The sequence below is a fragment of the Narcine bancroftii genome, chromosome 1 (assembly GCF_036971445.1).
Source record: "Narcine bancroftii isolate sNarBan1 chromosome 1, sNarBan1.hap1, whole genome shotgun sequence".
Lineage (NCBI taxonomy): Eukaryota > Metazoa > Chordata > Chondrichthyes > Torpediniformes > Narcinidae > Narcine > Narcine bancroftii.
The window spans coordinates 214480298-214499377 of NC_091469.1; the positions used below are offsets into that span (position 1 = coordinate 214480298).

General features: G+C 39.7%; 1 protein-coding gene across 3 annotated transcripts in view; it reads right to left on the reverse strand.

Annotated features, from left to right (window-relative positions):
- The window catches only part of ccnh (cyclin H), a 64201-nt gene that overhangs the window by 10623 nt on the left and 34498 nt on the right, over positions 1–19080 (reverse strand). For all 3 annotated transcript variants that reach the window (XM_069890477.1, XM_069890486.1, XM_069890497.1), the window contains 3 exons: positions 14668–14878; positions 4320–4483; positions 2643–2713 (listed from right to left, as the gene is read on the reverse strand). In XM_069890477.1, the coding sequence (XP_069746578.1) occupies positions 2643–2713; positions 4320–4483; positions 14668–14878 (446 nt within the window). The remainder of the gene's footprint in view (positions 1–2642; positions 2714–4319; positions 4484–14667; positions 14879–19080) is intronic.

Genomic DNA, 19080 nt, shown 5'->3' on the forward strand with positions numbered 1-19080 from the left:
CCAGGTTGGTACTGAACCCCAAGAAAAGGAGTTTGTGGAGTGTCTCTGAGATAGATTCTTAGAGCAGCTTGTACTAGAGCCTACTAGGGAGAAGACAGTTCTGGATTTAGTGTTGTGTAATGAACTGGATTTGATAAGGGAACTTAATTTAATAGGTGGGTACTCGCAGAGAGCCGCAACCACGTTGGTGAGGGAACAGGCTGTGTGTGTAAGAGTACCTGTTTGTAGTGTGTGAGTGGGTCAACTATAGGTTTACTATTGTCAGAGTCCAACCGAAGTGCAAGGTGAATGTCTATATTGTCACTTAAGTTGAATAGTGATCAAGTATTGTTTAACATTTTCCCCTTCTTGTTTCCCTTATTAATGAAAATTATGTGAGATTGTAACACCTGTGTCCAGACTCATCTCTCTGTGATCCCACCGAACCTGATACTCTTCCCAACACACACCCCCCGCAACCCTGTTCTTCCCCTGGTTGTCTCTCCTTTTGCAGACAAGATCAATTCTACCTAGTCCCTTATCACATCCAATTAACACCTTGTGTTGGTCTGGATTCCTTCCCCCATTGTTTGAATTCTGAGACTTTGATATATCCTGCTTCTCCCTTTTCTGATGTTTCCATGAAGAAGGGTTGAGGCCCGAAATGTCAGCAACATATCTTTGTCCCTTGTGGATACGGAAAAGACCGGTTGAGTTCCTCCAGCATTTAGGTCCACCTTTCTAATTGCCCACTTAAGAGCTGTTCCTGTTTATTCTCATGCCAACTCTGGCCTCACAAGTGTTCTTCGTGACTTATTCATTTCATCACCACCTAAGAAAACTATTGAGATCTTTTCCCTGTGGTCCTCAATTTTGACAACGTTGTATATATTCAGCTGACGCCCATTTCCTTTAATTTTGCTAACTCCTTTTGAAATTCTACATCACTCTCACAACTACCTTCTCTGCAACTATAAATTAAGGAATTAAAATGTACACCATACTTGAAAGTGGAACAAAATTGTTATGCTATTAAATATGTAAAGGGTACAGATTTATTTGATAGCTTTTTCAAGATGTCAACACTCATTACTCAGATTCTACTGCTAACAGTAGTAAGTTATAACAGCGATAGAATGGGTGATGAGGTGATCAGGAACAGGAAGTTCATTGTCCATACTTTGTTGGGTTTGCTGCAGTTCACTGTCAATCACTGGCATTTACCCGCCACCCTCAATTTCAGATATGCTGAAGGATTCCTACCACTGCCGAAACATATCAGCATTTAAAATAAGAAATTGCTTTAGGATCTTAGAGCCAATTCATCTCGATGGAGACTTGTGCATATAATGATCAGGTTTGCTGCAGTTCATTTTAATTACTTAACATGTTTATAGGTGTTTTGGATGATTTGTTTTCATTTCTCATAATTTTATTTGAAGGAAACACTTTTTCTCTGCAATTCAGTTATACAGGGCTCTGGAGGGCCTTGCTGGCTTTCAGCCAACAGGTTCATCCAACTCAGTGGTTTTCAAACTGCCCCCCTAAACTCACATTTCACCTTAAGCAATCCTTATGCCATAAGTGATTTGTAAGGAATTACTTAAGGTAGTATGAGAGTGGGAAGAAAAAAAGTTTGAAAACCACTCTTTTAATTGTACCTAATTGACTCATTATGTGCACGGTTTCATAACTCCACAGGAAATGGGCCAACGACAATTTTTCTCAAGCAAAATATTTCAGTAACACTCGGGTCCAGAGAAGTGATTCTCAACCTTCCCTTCCCACTCACATACCACCTTAAGCAACCCTTTACTAATCACAGAGCACCAATGGCATAGGGATTACTGAAGGTGGAATGTGAGTTTAGGGGGCAGTTTGAAAACCACTGAGTTGGATGAACCTGTTGGCTGAAAGCCAGCAAGGCCCTCCAGAGCCCTGTATAACTGAATTTAGGAAAAAGTGGATGTTCAACAGTTCTCCAATGTCTGTCTGAATCTAACTCAAAATAGTTTTGCGAAGTTAGGGGTGTAAAAATTATGAAGAGTTACAATGAGGTATGTTATAACATTTCTGATGGTGAGAGGATAGAGTAAACATGATTACAAAAAAATAAATTCAAACTAATGGTTTCTGATAGGAGACATTGAAACTTTCCTTCCTGCTTTTAATCAGACTCCTGAACAAATCTCATGCAAGTAAAACAATGTTGCCTATGCTCTGTACTAACTAATCTCTCTCTCCACACTATGTTTTACTACTGTACTATATATGGGTCGACAAGCTGGACTGCTCTCAAATCAAACTCACTGTACTAATGTACATGTGACAACAAACTTGAACTAGGCAGCAAAATGTGGACATCTCTGCCACAAACTATTGATGAAACATTGCTCAAAAATTCACAACAAAATAGAATTAGACAAGTAGCTGAAAAAGAGGAATAAAGGAGTAATGTGATGATTGATAGGTGATTGGAGTTAAGAATTAATGTACTGCGTGGTCTGTTCTTGTACTATAAAAGTTCGATGTGGAAAGACATTCTGAATATTAATTAAGGACTAATGTCTGTCATAATTTGTCTGATGAGAAAATTATCTCAATACCTAATTAACAGGGAAAGCATTTTCAACAAACGACAGTAACATTACAAGATTACTTACATCGGATTGCTTCAACCAGTTTTGACAGGCATTCTTTGTTATCCTTTAACAACAGGCATTCCATCAAGTAACTGAAGTACCAAATACAAAATCAAAACAAGTGATAATTAAACTAGATTGAGAACTTAGATGGAATTTCACTGGTGTATTCAAACATTATAGCAACAATATTGTTGATAAATAAAAGGTAATTAAAAGACTTTATGCAGGTTTAATTAAGAATAATTTCTTCCAAAACATAACCTGGAACTTATCTTGAACTTTCATACTCTTTAAAACTTTGTAAAATGTACTAGAACAATTTTAACTACCATATACACTCGTGTAATTGTCGATACTGTGTAATAGTCGAACCCACCCCCCCTCCCTTTGTTGGCCTAAAAAGAAAATCGGCTGTTTTTTGTATGACCCGTGTAAAAGTTGGCCACCCTATCTTCCAATGCTCTGACTGCGGATCCGCACCCCCACTGCCCGCCCAACCGAACTCCCGAGCACGGATCCTCACTTCAACACCCACCCATCTGAACTCCCAGCCATGGATCCTCAATCTGCTGCCCGCCCATCCGAACTCCCGGCTACAGATCCTCACTAAAGTGCCCACCCATCCAAACTCCTAACCACGGATCCTCACTCCAACTTCCACCCATTTGAACATCTGGCCATGGATCCTCAACCTGCTGCCCGCCCATTCGAACTCCTGACCGTGGATTCTCACTCCAGTGCCTACCCATCCAAACTCCCAACCACTTATCGCTGCCCCTGCTGACCACCCATGCGATCCCCCAACCGCGGATCCTCACTCACACTGCTGCCTGACCATCTGAATTCCCGGCCATGGATCCTCAAGCCGGCTGCCCACCCATCCGAGCTACCGACACCCCGACCATGAATGTACCACCTGGTCCCGGTTATCCGAGCTCCCAACACTTTGAACCACACAGGTATTCATGTGGTCAAAAGTCTGAACCATGTAAAAGTTGAGCCCCCTTTTGTAGTCCGAAAAATTTGACGATTGCATGAGTATATACAGTACATATGCCAGTCTAGGATACAATAAATTCCATTTCTGTCCTTGCTTGCACTATCCAAGAGAATGCTATGAACAATCATGTAGTAAACAGTAATAGTCTTCCATATCATCAATGCATAAAGCTGCTACTTAGAAACCAACTTGGATATCTCATTACTCTGGTCTCCCATCTATCTGATGCACATGTTCTACATACACTTTTCAAAGCTTTCCCCGATCCAGGATCACAAATTCACACATCATCTGCTACGAAACTACATTATAGAGTTTTCGAGAAATGCAAATAGACAAAGAATTGAACAGATAATTTTGTAGTTCTACACAATATTTGGAAGTTAATTTACAACTTGAACAACTTCTCATTTTAGTATTTTTGTTATGAATTTTGTGACTCAGCAACTATTTTTTCCACATCCCCTATGACTAACCTTTATTTTTACATTATTCTTAATTTTTCCCCCCAGATTTGCAATTCTCAATGGATTTTATGCATTTTTAAAAATGTTCCTACCCAAATGTCTCTGATTGCTAATTTCCAAAAAACAAGCATGAAGTCAGGTTACATAAAGATCCAATACAAAGTTAAAATATTCCAAAAATTATAACAATTATTGTTAAAGCAGTAGAATACTTAAGAGTACAAGTACCTTTCCATATTAATACCAATTCTGGAAGCACTGAAATGGATGGCTGTTAATGCTATCTGTGATGGTGTAAAGAGAAGACCAGCGTCAGTCATCGTTTCTCTGCTGAGAAATTCATCTGCTGTTTTTCGTAATGCTTCCGGATTTTCCAATGCTGAGCATCGGGTCTAAAAAGAAATGTAGAAAAGAGTAACTGTCCAGAGAAATGCATATCCACAACTATTCTTTTGAATATACAATTTGAAATAAGAAACCTACATTTATCTGAAAACTAACCAGCCTTTTTGGAGAAAGTATAAAGGTGACCCCTGAATTATGGCTAATGAAATTCATCCTCGCACAGTTCACAAATTACCCAAAAATTTGAGATACAGAATAAAATTCTCTCAAGGAATTTGTATGAAATTAAAGTAAATATTTTCTTTTAACTAATGTTTCTTGTTGCATGCACTGTTAAAATGGCTTCACATTACTGAAAAGCACTTAGACTGTTCTTTTAAGGATGAAAACACCCCACCCCCAACATGGTGGGGTGGGGGCAGGGGAGTTCCCAGAATTCTTTTATTATTTATATTTTCCAATGTATACCTGGCTGCATTATAAATATAGATAGAGGTTAAACTTGTGATTACAATTTGATTGGTTACACTTTAATTGTTAGAGAATTTAAAATTAATAAATTAGAGGTAGCATGAATATGCAAGTCATTTTTACACTAAATTGAACTATTCAAAGAAGGAACTTCTTTCTGTGAGTTGATGGAAACAAAATGATCTATGGAATGTGCATTGTTTAGCAACGTACCTCAGAAATGCACATCTTCTGTTCATCAATTATTCAAAGAACATTTTTAAATGATACAAAATAAGAAATGTTTCAACAAGATTTTTATTTTTAGAATCTTTCATTTAATTTTGGTTTAGGATGGAATTAAAAGCTTTATTCTACCACCTATCTACAATCCCATCCCACTTCCTTTGTAAAGAAACTTTTCCTATGTTCACGAGACAATTTGCATTTCACAGCACATTAGCAGTTATTTACAGATAGTAGTGCCACATTGACCACCGCCAGTGGGCTGATATCGCCTCAAACCGTGCATCTTGGCGCCTCAGTTCGGCGGGCAGCAACCTCCTTTGAAGAAGACCGCAGAGCCCACCTCACTGACAAAAGAGGAAAAACCCAACACCCAACCCCAACCAACCAATTTTCCCCTGCAACCGCTGCAACTGTGTCTGCCTGTCCCACATCGGACTTGTCAGCCACAATCGAGCCTGCAGCTGACGTGGACATTTACCCCCTCCATAAATCTTCGTCCGCGAAGCCAAGCCAAAGAAAAAAATCAAGAACACTGAATCAGACCTGAATCGAGTCAAAATGCCTGAACTGATTGAAAGAAAATATAAGAGGAAGCTATCGGAAGGCCTATAGAACAATAAAAAACGCCTCCTAAGAAAGATAAAACAACTGTTACTTTACAAGAACTAGAACAAGAAAAATAAGCTGAAAAAGAGAGGCCGACCTCGAAGAAGGATCCTGGAGCTCTCTGGAGGGTAGGTGCCCGTGGGGATAAGCCTGGGAGCTGGGGAGACCTTGGACATCACTCTCCAAGGTCTCCCTGACAATGGCCATCTGCCATGGGGGAAGAAGTGACTCTGCGCGAGGAATCGCACACGTGCAGAGAACAGAAAAAAATTGAGGCAATTTTTAAAAAGGCTCAAGAAGCCTCCACCTCCAGCAACCAAGAAGAGGAGCAGGAAGAAGAGAAATGTACGCTGAACACAGAGTTTTGGCCAAATGACAGGAGAAAATAAAGGAGTCTCATGCATCTACAATTGAAATGAAGAAATATATGGATACTTTCCAGCAAACTCTGTTACAGTTAACAATGGAAGATTAAAAAATGTAATGAGGGTATAATTGAAAATAAGTTTCTATGAAGAAGGTGGAGAGAACGCTGTGTCAAATGGAACAAAATGTAAGTGATTGATGCAAAAATTAACGGTAATGAATTTGAAATTGAGCATTCAAAGAGCAAATGAAGTAGATTCAAGCTGAAGCGGCCGCAACTAAAGATCAATTAACCCCATATGAAGAGATTTTTTTTTTTACAATATTGTATTCCGCAAACTTTGGGGCAACTGAATTTCAAGGAGATATTGAGATTGAAAGAGCTAATCGAGCATTACTACCTAAGCCACAGCCAGATCAGATGCCACGTTCGATTTTGGTCACGTTCCTTTGTTATGAAGTGAGGGAGAAGATCTTGGAGCTGGCTGCGAAATACGCAGAGGAGAGACAATCACCATTGATTTATAACAATAATGAGATTTTCTTTTAACCTAATATAAGTTTTGATTTGTTGAAAAAAAAAGAGAAAATAATTCAATGCTGTTAAAAATGTTCTATGGAAAAAAAGATTACACTTTTGTTTTAAGGTACCCAGCAGTGTTAAAAGGTTTTTGCTCCTGAGGGCAAAAACAGATTTTTTACAGAACTCAATGAAGCGAAAAGTGTTTGCAGATTTGCTGCCTGAGAGAATGAGATGAGAGCTGGGACATATCTGAAGTGAGAAAGGAAGCAGAAAGATTGTAGTTGGGGATATATAATGAAATGATACAAGTCTAGGAGGAGAGAGAATATTAGGGAGGACAGTTTCTACCCGATAAATCTGTGTAAAAAATGAATTGATAATTGTGAGACTGAATAGATTTGAGGCATAAAAAACAGCACAATATTTCGGGGGAGTTAGGTGGGAGTATGAACCTGGCCTCTACAGAATCTAGTGAGTGGGTGTGGTTTTTGATCACAACTCCTACAGATCAGGGTGTAAAGACATATTGTTGATAATGTACACCTTTGGGGGAGGGTAAGGTTTCTGCCCTTTTCTTTGTTTCTTTTTTTTTTCTTTTTATTACACCTGAAGTTAACAATTGTATTATGAAATGTTTAGTTAGTATTTTGGATGTTGGAGTGGAGGTGAAAAGTTGTGGACAGTTACTGGATTTATGAAAGATTAGATGGCTGATAAATTGAATTTTATTAGTATTAACATTACTGGGATTCAGAATCAAATAAAGCAGAAAAAATTATTAGTTTATATGGAAAAAATAAAACAGGCATCGCTTTCTTTTAAAACAGGAAACATTTGACAGAAAAAGAACATCAAAATTAAAAAAAGAGATTGGGTAGGGATAGTAATAGCATCATCTTTTAATTCTAAGGTTAGAGGTACAGTAATATTAATTAATAAAAATGTACCAGTTAAAATATTGGATATTAGTATAGTTGTAGCAGGGAGATACGTTATGGTGAATTGCCAGATTTATTCGGAACAATGGACTTAATGAATGTAGATGATGGCAAATTTATGCAAGATGTTTTTATGAATTTATCAAATGCCAAGGGGAAAGTTATATTGGGAGGGGATTTTACTTTTGCTTTAGACTCTAAATTAGATAGAATGGTGAAAAATAAGGGAGCAAAAATGGTAACAGATTTGATGAAAGATATGGATTTAGTGGATATTTGGAGAAAAATCCACCCAAGTGAAAAAGATTATTCTTTTTGATTTAAAACATATTTTTCACTGCTAGATGTGTTTTTAATTTCTGCACAATTTCAATACAGAGTACGAAGAGTGGAATGTCAAGCACGGGGTTTATCAGATCATTCACCTTTAATTTTGAAGAACAAAAGGTAGGTTATAAATGGAGGTTAAGTACAACTTTGTTGAAGAAAAGGAAATTTTGTGATTATATGAAGCAATAGATAATTTTTTTCTAGATTCTAGTAAAGATTCAGTTGTGAGTAAGTTTGTATTATAAGATTCTATGAACACATATTTGAGAGGTCAAATAATAAGATACATTTCAAAAATAAAGAAAATATGAAAGAAGTAATTCAATTAGATAAAGAAATAATGAAATTGGAGAAGGAAATTCAAGTGCATAAATATGAAGAGAACATTGTTAGAGTTAAAGAAATTAATACTTAATACTGTGCAGACTTATAGAGTGGAGAGACACAATATTTAGGAATTAAAATTAATAGAAATATAATTAATTTGTTTAAGTTAAATTATTTGCCATTGTTAAAAAAATTGGAAGAGGATTTGAAATGGTGGAAAGATTTACCAATAATGTTAATAGGACAAGTAAATTGTATTAAAATGAATATTTTCCAAGAATACTATATTTGTTTCAATCATTGCCCATTCAAGCACCAGAATCCTTTTTTCAAAGTTTGAATAAAATAGTATGTGAGGTAAGATGTCGAGAATTGGTTTAGAAAAATTAATGTGGAAATTTGACTAGGGTGGATTAAGATTACCAAATTTTAAAAATTATTTTAAAGCAGCTCAATTGAGATTTTTGTTCTCCTTTTATCAAAGGGGTGAAAAACCAGCTTGGGTTCAAATAGAAATGAATAAAATTGGTGAAACTATTCCGGAGTTATTTTGTATAAATGGAATAGTGAATTATTTAAAAGAACTAAAGATTTATTAGTATTAAAGCATATATTAAAAACATAGAACAGAATTCATATTGAGAGAGGAATTAAAAATTATCAATGACCAAAAATGTTGTTAAAACAAAATCAACTTCCTTTTACTTAGAATAATTCTTTGACAATTGGTACAGAGAGCAAAAGATTGTTAAGATATTTTTTAAAACTTTTGATCAATTAAAAGATAAATATAATATACATAATACAATTTTTGCATATTATCAATTAAAAATGCATTTGAAAAAGAGACAGGAGCAGATTTGAGACGTCCTAAACAAAGTCAATTTGAAGATATAATAAGATACATTTGTTGTTAAGAAATTTATTACTAATATGTATATAAGATTACAAGAAACTACAAAGAAAAAAAAATTATATAAATCAAAAATCCAATGGGAGAAAGATTTAAATATACAAATTCTGGAGATTTGGTCAAAATTATGTTATGAAAGTGTTATGAATACAGTAAATGTTAGATATCAAATGGTTCAATATAATTTTGTTCATCAATTGTATTATACTCCACACAAGTTAAATGGACTTAATTCCAATTATTCAAATAAGTGTTTTTGTTGTATGAAAGAAATAGGAATTTTTTTGCATTCAGAGTGGTCTTGTGAAAAAATGGAAAGGTTTTGGAATGAACTGAGTTTATTATGAGGGCAAATTATGAAGATAAATATACCAAAGAATCCAAGAATATTTTTACTTGGAGATATTTATGAAAAGGATATAACATTGAAATTGGACAAATACCAAGATTTTTTTTTCAAGTATTGCAATTGTAACTGCAAAGAAATGTATAGCGATATCATGGAAAGATGATAGAGAAGTGTAATTAAATAGATGGTATAATGAGATGCAAAATTGTAGACCTTTGGAAAAATTTACATATAATTTAAAGTATAGAGTTGAACATTTTTATAGTATTTGGAAACCATATATGGATTTCATGGATAATTTTACATCCACCTCTTCTACCTTATGCACCCCTGTTAATCAGAAATGTTAATAATAATTAATGACTGTATATGCTAGCATTGTTGTATGTTAAATTGTAGGTGTTTTCTTCTTTTCCTACTTTTGGGGAGAAAAATAAAAAAGTACTTTTTTTGTATCATTGGTTATGGATATTTGATTAATGTTTTAATCATTGTTTCTTTTTCTGATACAAATGACTAAATATTTTATAAAAAAAACAATCAGGTTTATTGTCATAAACACAAAATTGATTGCTTTGCAGTAGCAATATTGTGCAGAACAAAGTTCAAAATTACTATAAATTACAATTCCGTAAATACAAGATTTGGAAAAAAATGAAGTAGTGCAAAAAAGAGAAAAAGTGAGGTAAAATCTAGATCAGTGGTTCTCAACCTTTTTCTTTCCACTCACTATAAGTATTCCCTATGCCATAGGTGCTCTGTGATTAGCAAGGGATTACTTCAAGTGGTATGTGGGGGGGAAGAAAAAATATGAAAACCACTGTTTTAATCGTACCTAATTGACTCTTTCTGTGCAAGGTTTCATAACTCCACAGGAAATGGGCCAACGACATTTTTTCTCAAGCAAAATATTTCAGTAACAATTGGGTGATTCTCAACCTTCCTTTCCCACTCACATACCACCTTAAGCAATCCCTTACTAATCACAGAAAACCTATGACATAGAGATTACTTAAAGTGGTATGTGGGTGGAAAGAAAAAGGTTGAGAACCACTGCTCATTGATCATTCAGAAACCTGATGGCAGAGGGGAAGAAGCTGTATTTGTACTACGAAGTGTACATCCTTAGGCACCTGTACCTCCATCCTAATGGCAGCAGTGTGAAGAGGGCATGGTCTGAGTGGTGAGGGTCCTTGATGATAGAAGCTGGTTTCTTCTGATGCCTACAATGGCGCTAGCTGAGTTTACAGCCTGTTCCTGTCTTGTGCATTGGCACCTCCCCATCAAACAGTGATGCAAACAGTCAGAATGCTCTCCAGCTGTAGAAATTTGCAAGACTTTGGTGACATACCAAATCTCCTAATGAAGTGGGTGCCTTCTTCATGATTGCATTGACATGATGGCCCTAAGATAGGTCTTCAAAGATCTTGACACTCATGAATTTTAAGTTTCTTCCCCTCTCCACTGCTGATCCCTCAATGAGAAATGGTTTGTATTCTCCTGGTGTTAGGTGTGGAGGAAATGTGGCCTCCCTGCCTGTCTGGAATGAGTGTATTGCTGGTGGTCACATATTCTCCCCATCTGAAACTTATTCGAAGTCACATCAGCCATTAGTGCACATCTCGCTGTTGGCTAATTTAAATTTCCCAGGGCTATTATTGGCTCGGAGCACAGATTAGCACCGTATATAACACTAAAACACAGCACATTCTTTCTCTCTGCCTCATGTTCCAAGCCCCGGACATCACTCTTCGCCAGGTCGCTACTGTGGGTATCGCTGGAAGTGTTGCGGGTAAGGTGTGCACTGAAGCTGAGCCATAGTATTGCGATAGATCAAAACTTACAGAGAGCTGCACCCTGTTGTTCAAGCAATCCAGTGTGTGTAAGAGTCCCTGTTTGTAGTGTGTGTACTCAAGTGTTGTGAGCTTGTTGAGTATAGGTTCACTATTGTCATAATCCAACCTGGGTCCGAGATGAACGTCTATATCGATGGTTAAGTGAAATAGTAATTGAGCACCATTTAACATTCTTCCGTTTGTGTTACAGTTACGTGTGATTGTAAAACCTGTGTCCAGACTCATCGCTCTGTGAACCCACCGAACCTGATACTCTTCCCAACACAACACCTGGTTTCCCCTTCCTGAAGGCACCATTCAACTAGCTGATTTATCTCTCACCTGTTCACACTTCTTCATTGCCATCTGTGATTCTGATGAAAACCACAAATTTGTAGATGGCATTTGTATTATGTCTAGCCACACAGTCATGAGTGTCGAGAGAATAGAGCAGTGGGCTAAACACGCATCCCTGAGGTGCACCTGTATTGATTGTCAGTGAGGACAAGATGTTATTACCAATCTGCATTGACTGTAGTTTTCAGATGAAGAAATCAAGGATCCAGTTACAGAGGGAGGTAGAAAGGCCCATGTTTTGAAGCTTGCTAACCAGTATTGAGGGAATGATGGTATTTGAAGCTGATCTATCATCGATGAGAATCCAGCCAGATGTATGTGTTACAATTGTCCAGGTGATCCAGAGAGCCAATGAGATTGCATCTGCCATGGACCAGCTGTGGTGATAGACAACTTGCAGTGGATCCAAGTCTTTGAAGTTAATTCTGGCCGTGAACAGCCTCTCAAAGCATTTCATCATAGCAGATGTGAGTGCTACTGGGCAGTAGTCATTGAGGCAGCTCACTCTGCTCTTCTTGGGTACCGGGATGTTTGATGCCCTATTAAAGCAGGTAGGAACTTCTGACTACATCAGGGAGAGACTGAAAATGTCTGCGAACACTCCAGCTAGTTGCTTGCCTCAGATTTTCAGCACCCTGCCAGGTACGCCAACAGGATCTGACGCCTTGTGAGGGTTCACCCTCTTGAAAGTTGTTCTGAAGTTGCCCTCTGAAACATATCACAGGATCGCCAGCTTCTGCAGGGATACAGCTGAGTTCTCCTTTTCAAAGTGAGCAGAAAAGGTGTTCAGGTCATCAAGGAATGAGGCATCACAGCCAGTGATGATGTAAGATTTCACCTTGTTGGATGTAGTGGCCTGCAATCCCTGCCATAGCTGGCTTGTATCTGATTCTAACACACAACACAAATTGTATCAGAAAGTGCCAGATCAAATATCAGCAGAAAATAAATTAGTCCAGAATATGGAAAGGCATGCACTGATTTTGGAAAAACAATCCATTTTTTGCTGCGCTATGGAACAGGTTTCACATCAATTATGATTTTAGCAAGATGAGCACTGTGAAATATCTGTACAGTCCCAACAGTATGCAGCAGGTGGAGACAACAGCATGAAAAGCAACTACTTATGTGCTGCTTAACGTCCGCAACATGGTCTGTGAAACTGGACGTTCTGCGATCTGGACGTTGTGTGAACACCATATTATATATTTAGCAAAGCTAAATGGGATACTGTCGTGTACCTGTAAACTTTTCATTTATAAGTAAGGATTAGTGTGAGGACTGACATGGGGTTGTGGGGAGAGAGCACGGCAGTGGGATCAGTGTGGGGTCCGACACGGGGCTGGGGGGGGAGAAAGCGGGGAGGTCAGATCAGTTTGGGTACACAGTATACAATTTCCTACCGCTAGCAATCGCTTTTTCTAAATTTCTGCGGACTTGCTTGCGGTAACTGAATAATTATGGGAACCATGGGCATGTATGTGGTTGGATGTTGCCCGAACATTAATCGGCACATATCTGTATATTGTATTTTTTGTTACAGCTAACCAAGTTATAATTTAGCATTAAAAATGCAGTTCCTTAGAAGTGAATTACTTCAAGGCAAAGACATTACACATCAGGAAACTCAACTTAAAGCTTTAACATTGCAAAAAAAAAAAGCAACAATATAACTCCTCTAGTTAGAAGAAGAAATCTCACTGAGCTCAAAGTTCTGCAATGAATTTGACCGATGACAATCAAAGAAATTAAAGTCTTCTTTTACTTAGGGTTTCTTCAAAGTAAAAATTTTAATATACAAAGGTGACTAATTGGGCAACCTTCATAGCATATACATCAAAAATGTATTTTCCCATTTCTGTTACCATAACCATTAAGGCTGGGTAATCATTAAAATGAAAATTATCCATGGCCATTTCTTTATAGTATCTCACATGTTCCCAGTCTTGATACAGACAGGCATTTTCAACATTGCACGTGGATTGACTGACAGACCAAAATTAAAATAATTTAGTTCCCACACGTTAAAGATTCCAGCTGCCTTGGAAAATGGTCTGCCATCAATACAGGAGTAGTAAACTTTGACGACCCACTTTACAGGAGGCACAAGAAAATACAGATGCTGGAATCTGGAGAAAAATAATAAACTAAACTGCTAGAAGAACTCTGAGGGTCAAGCAGTATCTATGGAGGCTAAGCAATGGCCGACATTCCCCACGGACGCTGCTTGACTTGGTGATGTTTTCCTGCGCTTTAATTTTTAATCCCACTTTACATTCGTTTGCATAATTCATGCCAGCAAAGACCAATAGTGGACTATCTCAAAACACGATCTTTGAAGGAGTCCTGCTCAGCCCACTTAACCTTTATTCAAATTTATACAATGGGTATAAAGACCTCAAGGTCTTCTGAACAATTCGTTCCATATCAGGCACAGCAGGATGACTAGAAATAACAACTCCTCAACCCAAAGCCAACTACATGAGCTCACTATTCATCCCTGCCACTTCGAAATAAAAAAAAATTAGTCTTAATCTCACTGACTGAAAGGATAAGTGTACAAAGTTCATTTCTCAAATGCACAAAATGGTTTAGGTCTTAATGATGCTTTCTTAACTTTGCAATGACAGAGTACTGAAGTAGAATTACCTGACAAGACGCAATGCACAAGTTTATCATAAAAATGCAAATTCATCTTCCACCTACAATTATGCATTCCTTGTATGTTCATCTAGATTGTTTCAGCTAAGGCAGTGGTACATCTGATGGAATTGGTATACAATTGAATCTTAAATGCATATACCATATAATCTGGAGCATTAAACTAAAGATGTCATCACTGCTGTGGCAGAACTTAAATTATCACAACACATGAAACAAAAAGATTGGTTTTGTCTTACAATGAGAAAAAAAAACTTATTTCAAACTTTCAACTGGGAGAAATCTGTTCTAATGTTTTATAAAACTCCAGTCAGTTCATAAAAGTACCTTTAGATCAATAAGAAATCCTTCAAAAGGTCGAAATGGGTTGTGGATAATAAGATGAAAGTTCAGCTGCTGAATTAACAACAGCTCATACTCAAGGATTTGTTCCAGAGCCTTTTCTTGGGCTGCAGCACTTTCCCACAGATTAGCAACAAACTGGGAACTGGAGACGTTAAATTCATCCACTTTACATGCTAAATATACACTTGTCAACCTGCATAAAAATAAAAAAAAGATTTCTGTAAAAAAAATTCAAAATAACAATTAGATTCCAAAACAGAACTCCACATGATCAATTAGATTAGAGTAGCAGTGTCCTGGGTAAACTTGTACCTCTCACTTTGTTGGTTTTAGATTGGTCACAGTGTTTGAGCTACTGAAAGAAAACAGTAGAGCACTTCAGTTTATACAAATCTTTATTACTAAATCTAAAGCTGATTTCAAACTACAATATGCAAGCCCTTCCCAATTATACTTATCAACGCCTGGACAGGTCCCAACTGCCGAAGCGAGGCAACGACTGCACACTTGTAGTAGGTTGTCGGGGCGCCGGTAGCAGCTTCTCCACCTCCCCTGACCGGGTTGGACTCTAGAAGTTCTTCTTCTTGCTGAGAGGCATTTCCACCCCTCAGTCTCAAACTTCAGCAGCGGGACCACGGCTTATATTACCCATTCTAGCTTATCACTTTAAATACAATGATTTACTTAGCTTCAAGGCCTCGCCTGACAGTCTGCGACCAACAATCTCATCAATCTCAAACAGCAATCGGCTAACAAGTAGGAAGATCAAACGTTCTTGGTACCAGATGCCTTTTTGTCAGATAACTGCATCTCTGGGCCCCATGGTGGAATCTAGCTTATGTCTGCTGATTCATACATTATTCTCAAAGTAGGTTACTGATATTCAGCCTTGCATAAGCAAAAGCATGGTCTAAATCCTCCATTACAAGCAGCCCGTGCACAGAGATGCAGACCAGCCCACAAAATGGCCAACGAACACTGGGACCGTGCAGACCTGGGGGTGACACCAGCCGTCGTCCCAGGTGACCTCCCGTATGGGTAGAAGACGGGGAACTGTGGCAGGAATGCCGGCTAGTCCCAGGCTGGGGGTCCGATGACACTGACGTCAGTGCCTGGGGCCCATATAAACGCAACAGCTAGTGCAATAAAGCAGTCACTACTTCCAAGGCTTTGGTGTGCGTGTCATTCTTCTCCAAGCTCACATAGCGCAAACACTACATTGTTGACCACGACAGGTCCAATTGGCAGTTGGACCTGAAAATGACAGACCAGGCAGAGCCAGGACCATCGACGTGGTCTCACAAAGGTTCCCAATGTTTTGGGTTTTGCAGCCACACATGTGGTTTGAGCAGGCTGAGGTTCAGTTCCAGCTTTGACACATCACCACCAACGACACCCACTAATTCTACATCGTGAGTGTCCTCGATCAGGTCACAGTGGCAAGGGTCATAGATTTCCTACGGCAGCCTTCGGAGCAAAGTAAATACGCGGCCCTCAAAGAGCTACTAACCTGCATTTTTGGGCTTTCCTGGCGCAAGCATGCCACCCAATTGCGGCATGGACGGATTGGGGGACAGGGCCCCGTCCACCCTAATGAGTGAGATGCTCGCTCTAACCGAGGGCCACAAGCTCTTTCTGGAGCAATTGCCTGAAGATATCTGACTCTTGCTCAAGGATGAGGACTTCAGTGACCCTCAGAGCATCGCAGCCCGAGGGGACTTATTATGGAGAGCGAAGAAGGACACCAGAACCATCATAGACTACATCATTATACCCCACGAAGAGCCCCCGTGAGTTCGAAGCCAGTGGAGAGGCAAGTGAACACCCTGGGACAGTTATGCTACTATCACCAGCGATAGAGTGCGGAGGCCCATCTATGCCGCCCACCCAGGAGGTTTCTGGGAAACACCCTGGCCAAATGTCATTGATGGCTGCAGCGGTTGGCCCAAGTGATGGCCTCCTCTATGTTTGGGACTCCTTGTCAGACAGACATTTTCTGGTCCACACCCACAGACCTCGATACCCACAACAGCAAGCAGGGCCCAGCACTGAGGGCAGCCAACAGCTCCTGCATTCAGACTTTTGGGACCCACACCATTCCCCTTCGTTTTGACAAAAGCTGCTTTACAAGAACCTTCACCCTCACAGAAGTGGTGCAGTCAGGGGCCGACTTCCTTCAGGCCTACTGCTTGCTGGTCAACCTCAAGGGACAGTGTTGCTGCACACCAAAACCTTTCACACTCTACCTCTGGGGGAAGCCAACTACCCCCCCCCCCCCCCAACCTTGACTCTGACATTTTCAGATGAGTTTGCCCGGCTCCTGGAAAAATTCCCCTTGATAGTGGCGCCACAGTTCTCCGCAGCCGAGCCAAAGAACGGGGATAGGGCACCACAATCTAACTGAGGCCCCCCCCCCCACCCCACCCCACCCAACGCCAAGGAGTGCTGCCTCCTACCTGAAAAGCTCAGCCAAGTGAAAGAGCAGTTTAAGAAAATGGAGGAGGTGGGGATTATGCGGTGCTACGACAGTCCCTGGGCCTCCCCCCTCTACATGTGCCAAAAGCAATGGGGAGGGGGGGGTAGGGGTGGGGGTGTGGCCATGTGGCAACTACCACCATCTCAATGAGGCCACCACACCCAAGAGATATCCCATCCCCCACATACAAGACTTCGCCACCAATCTGCACGGGGCATGAGTATTTTCCAAAGTGGACTTCATCCAGGGGTATCACCAAATGGGATTAAATTATACCTGGATGAGAGAGACATCAATATGAGTTCACACATGGGTGCACACCGGCCGCTCCTAAGAGGGGCCCTAGAGGGTCATCATGGACAACAGCGCCACTTTCGCGGCCGTAAGGAGGAGACCTTTACCGTTGACTGCCTAAAGAAAACATATCTGAACTGTAATCAGCTGATCACCACTCCTGCCCCACAACGCAAGGGCAGAATGTCCAATTCAATGAACCCGATCACCAGTTCTTAGGGTGGGGGGGAGGTCATGTAGCAGCCCATGTTGGGAGACGTGGACTAGCCCATAAAGTGGTCAAATGAACACTCCGACAGCACGGACCTGGGAGGTGACACCAGCCATTGCCCCAGGTGTCTTCTCGCTCGGTGGGAAGACAGTGAAAGGTGGTGGGAACTCCAGCCAATCCAAAGCCGGTGCTCCAATGACGTGGTGCCCTGAAGTTAGCGCCTGGGGCCCATATAAACCCAATGACCAGTGCAATAAACCACTCTCGACTTCAAGGCTTTGGTGTACACGTCGTTCTTCTCCACGCTCACATAGCGCGAATGCTACATGCTGACATTTCTTTGAACTTGGCCCACTTCATCATATCACAACCCCTGCTCATTTTTTAATCAATTATTTAATTCTATACTTTTCAGATTTGTTATCGCACAGGAGGCCATTGAGCGCATCAAGTCCATGTTGGCTTCTGGTATCCGGCACCTATGGGTATTGATAGATGGCGGATAAGCAAATTTTCTGGTTGCTTGAGACTGTGTATTGTATGACTGCCGAACTAATAGTGAGGCGTGCTAATTTTTAAGTTACATATTTGTTACCTATTTATTTTCTGAGATTTTTTTTTTACAGGTGCCTGAATTCTGGATAACAGGTTTTACAGTGGTCCTTTCCATTTCTCTGATCGTTCCCATCATTAATTCGGGACTCCTGTCTGCTACATCTCATTACACAGAAGGCAAGTAATGTTTTCTTCAACAGAGTCAATATTACAAGTACAGTTGCCGTTTATACTCATGCAATCGTCAAATATTTTGGACCAATTTTTCAGGTCAAATTTGGGGTTGGGGGGGTGGGCCTCATGAAATTCTATATAACAAAAGCCTTTTAATTTGTCTGTCTCTTTATTTCTGTGTAGACGAACACTCCTCACATTCAACTCTTTAAAAGTGGCATCAATGTATTCTTGCAATGTATAGAAAGCTAGATTTCCTACATATGCTGTATATCAGGGTTCTGTTCGTAATTTCTTCTGCTTTCTATTTAACGGCTTTTGTTATGCAGAATTTCATGTCCTGGAATCACTTAAAGAAGCCTGGACATACGATGGTACTCTTCTTGGTGATCGATCTCTTCGGGTTGGCATAGTGGAAAGCAGAAAGCAGGAGAAGGGTGGTTTTGGGTTCAGGAGATCAGATGACAGAGGAAGTTCCACAGACAAAGAGTACAGTGATCATTCGATATGTGGATTCGGAGGAACCAGAGTCAGAGGTAGTCCCCTGGAGATAGACAAGGTGGACCTAGTCACCCTGGAGATAGACAAGGTCGCTTTAGAGAAAGACTTCTATGGAATTCTGAGAGGCCACAGAAGACCCAGATTGCAACTTAAACCATGCATAGTCACTGCACCCCTTAAGCAG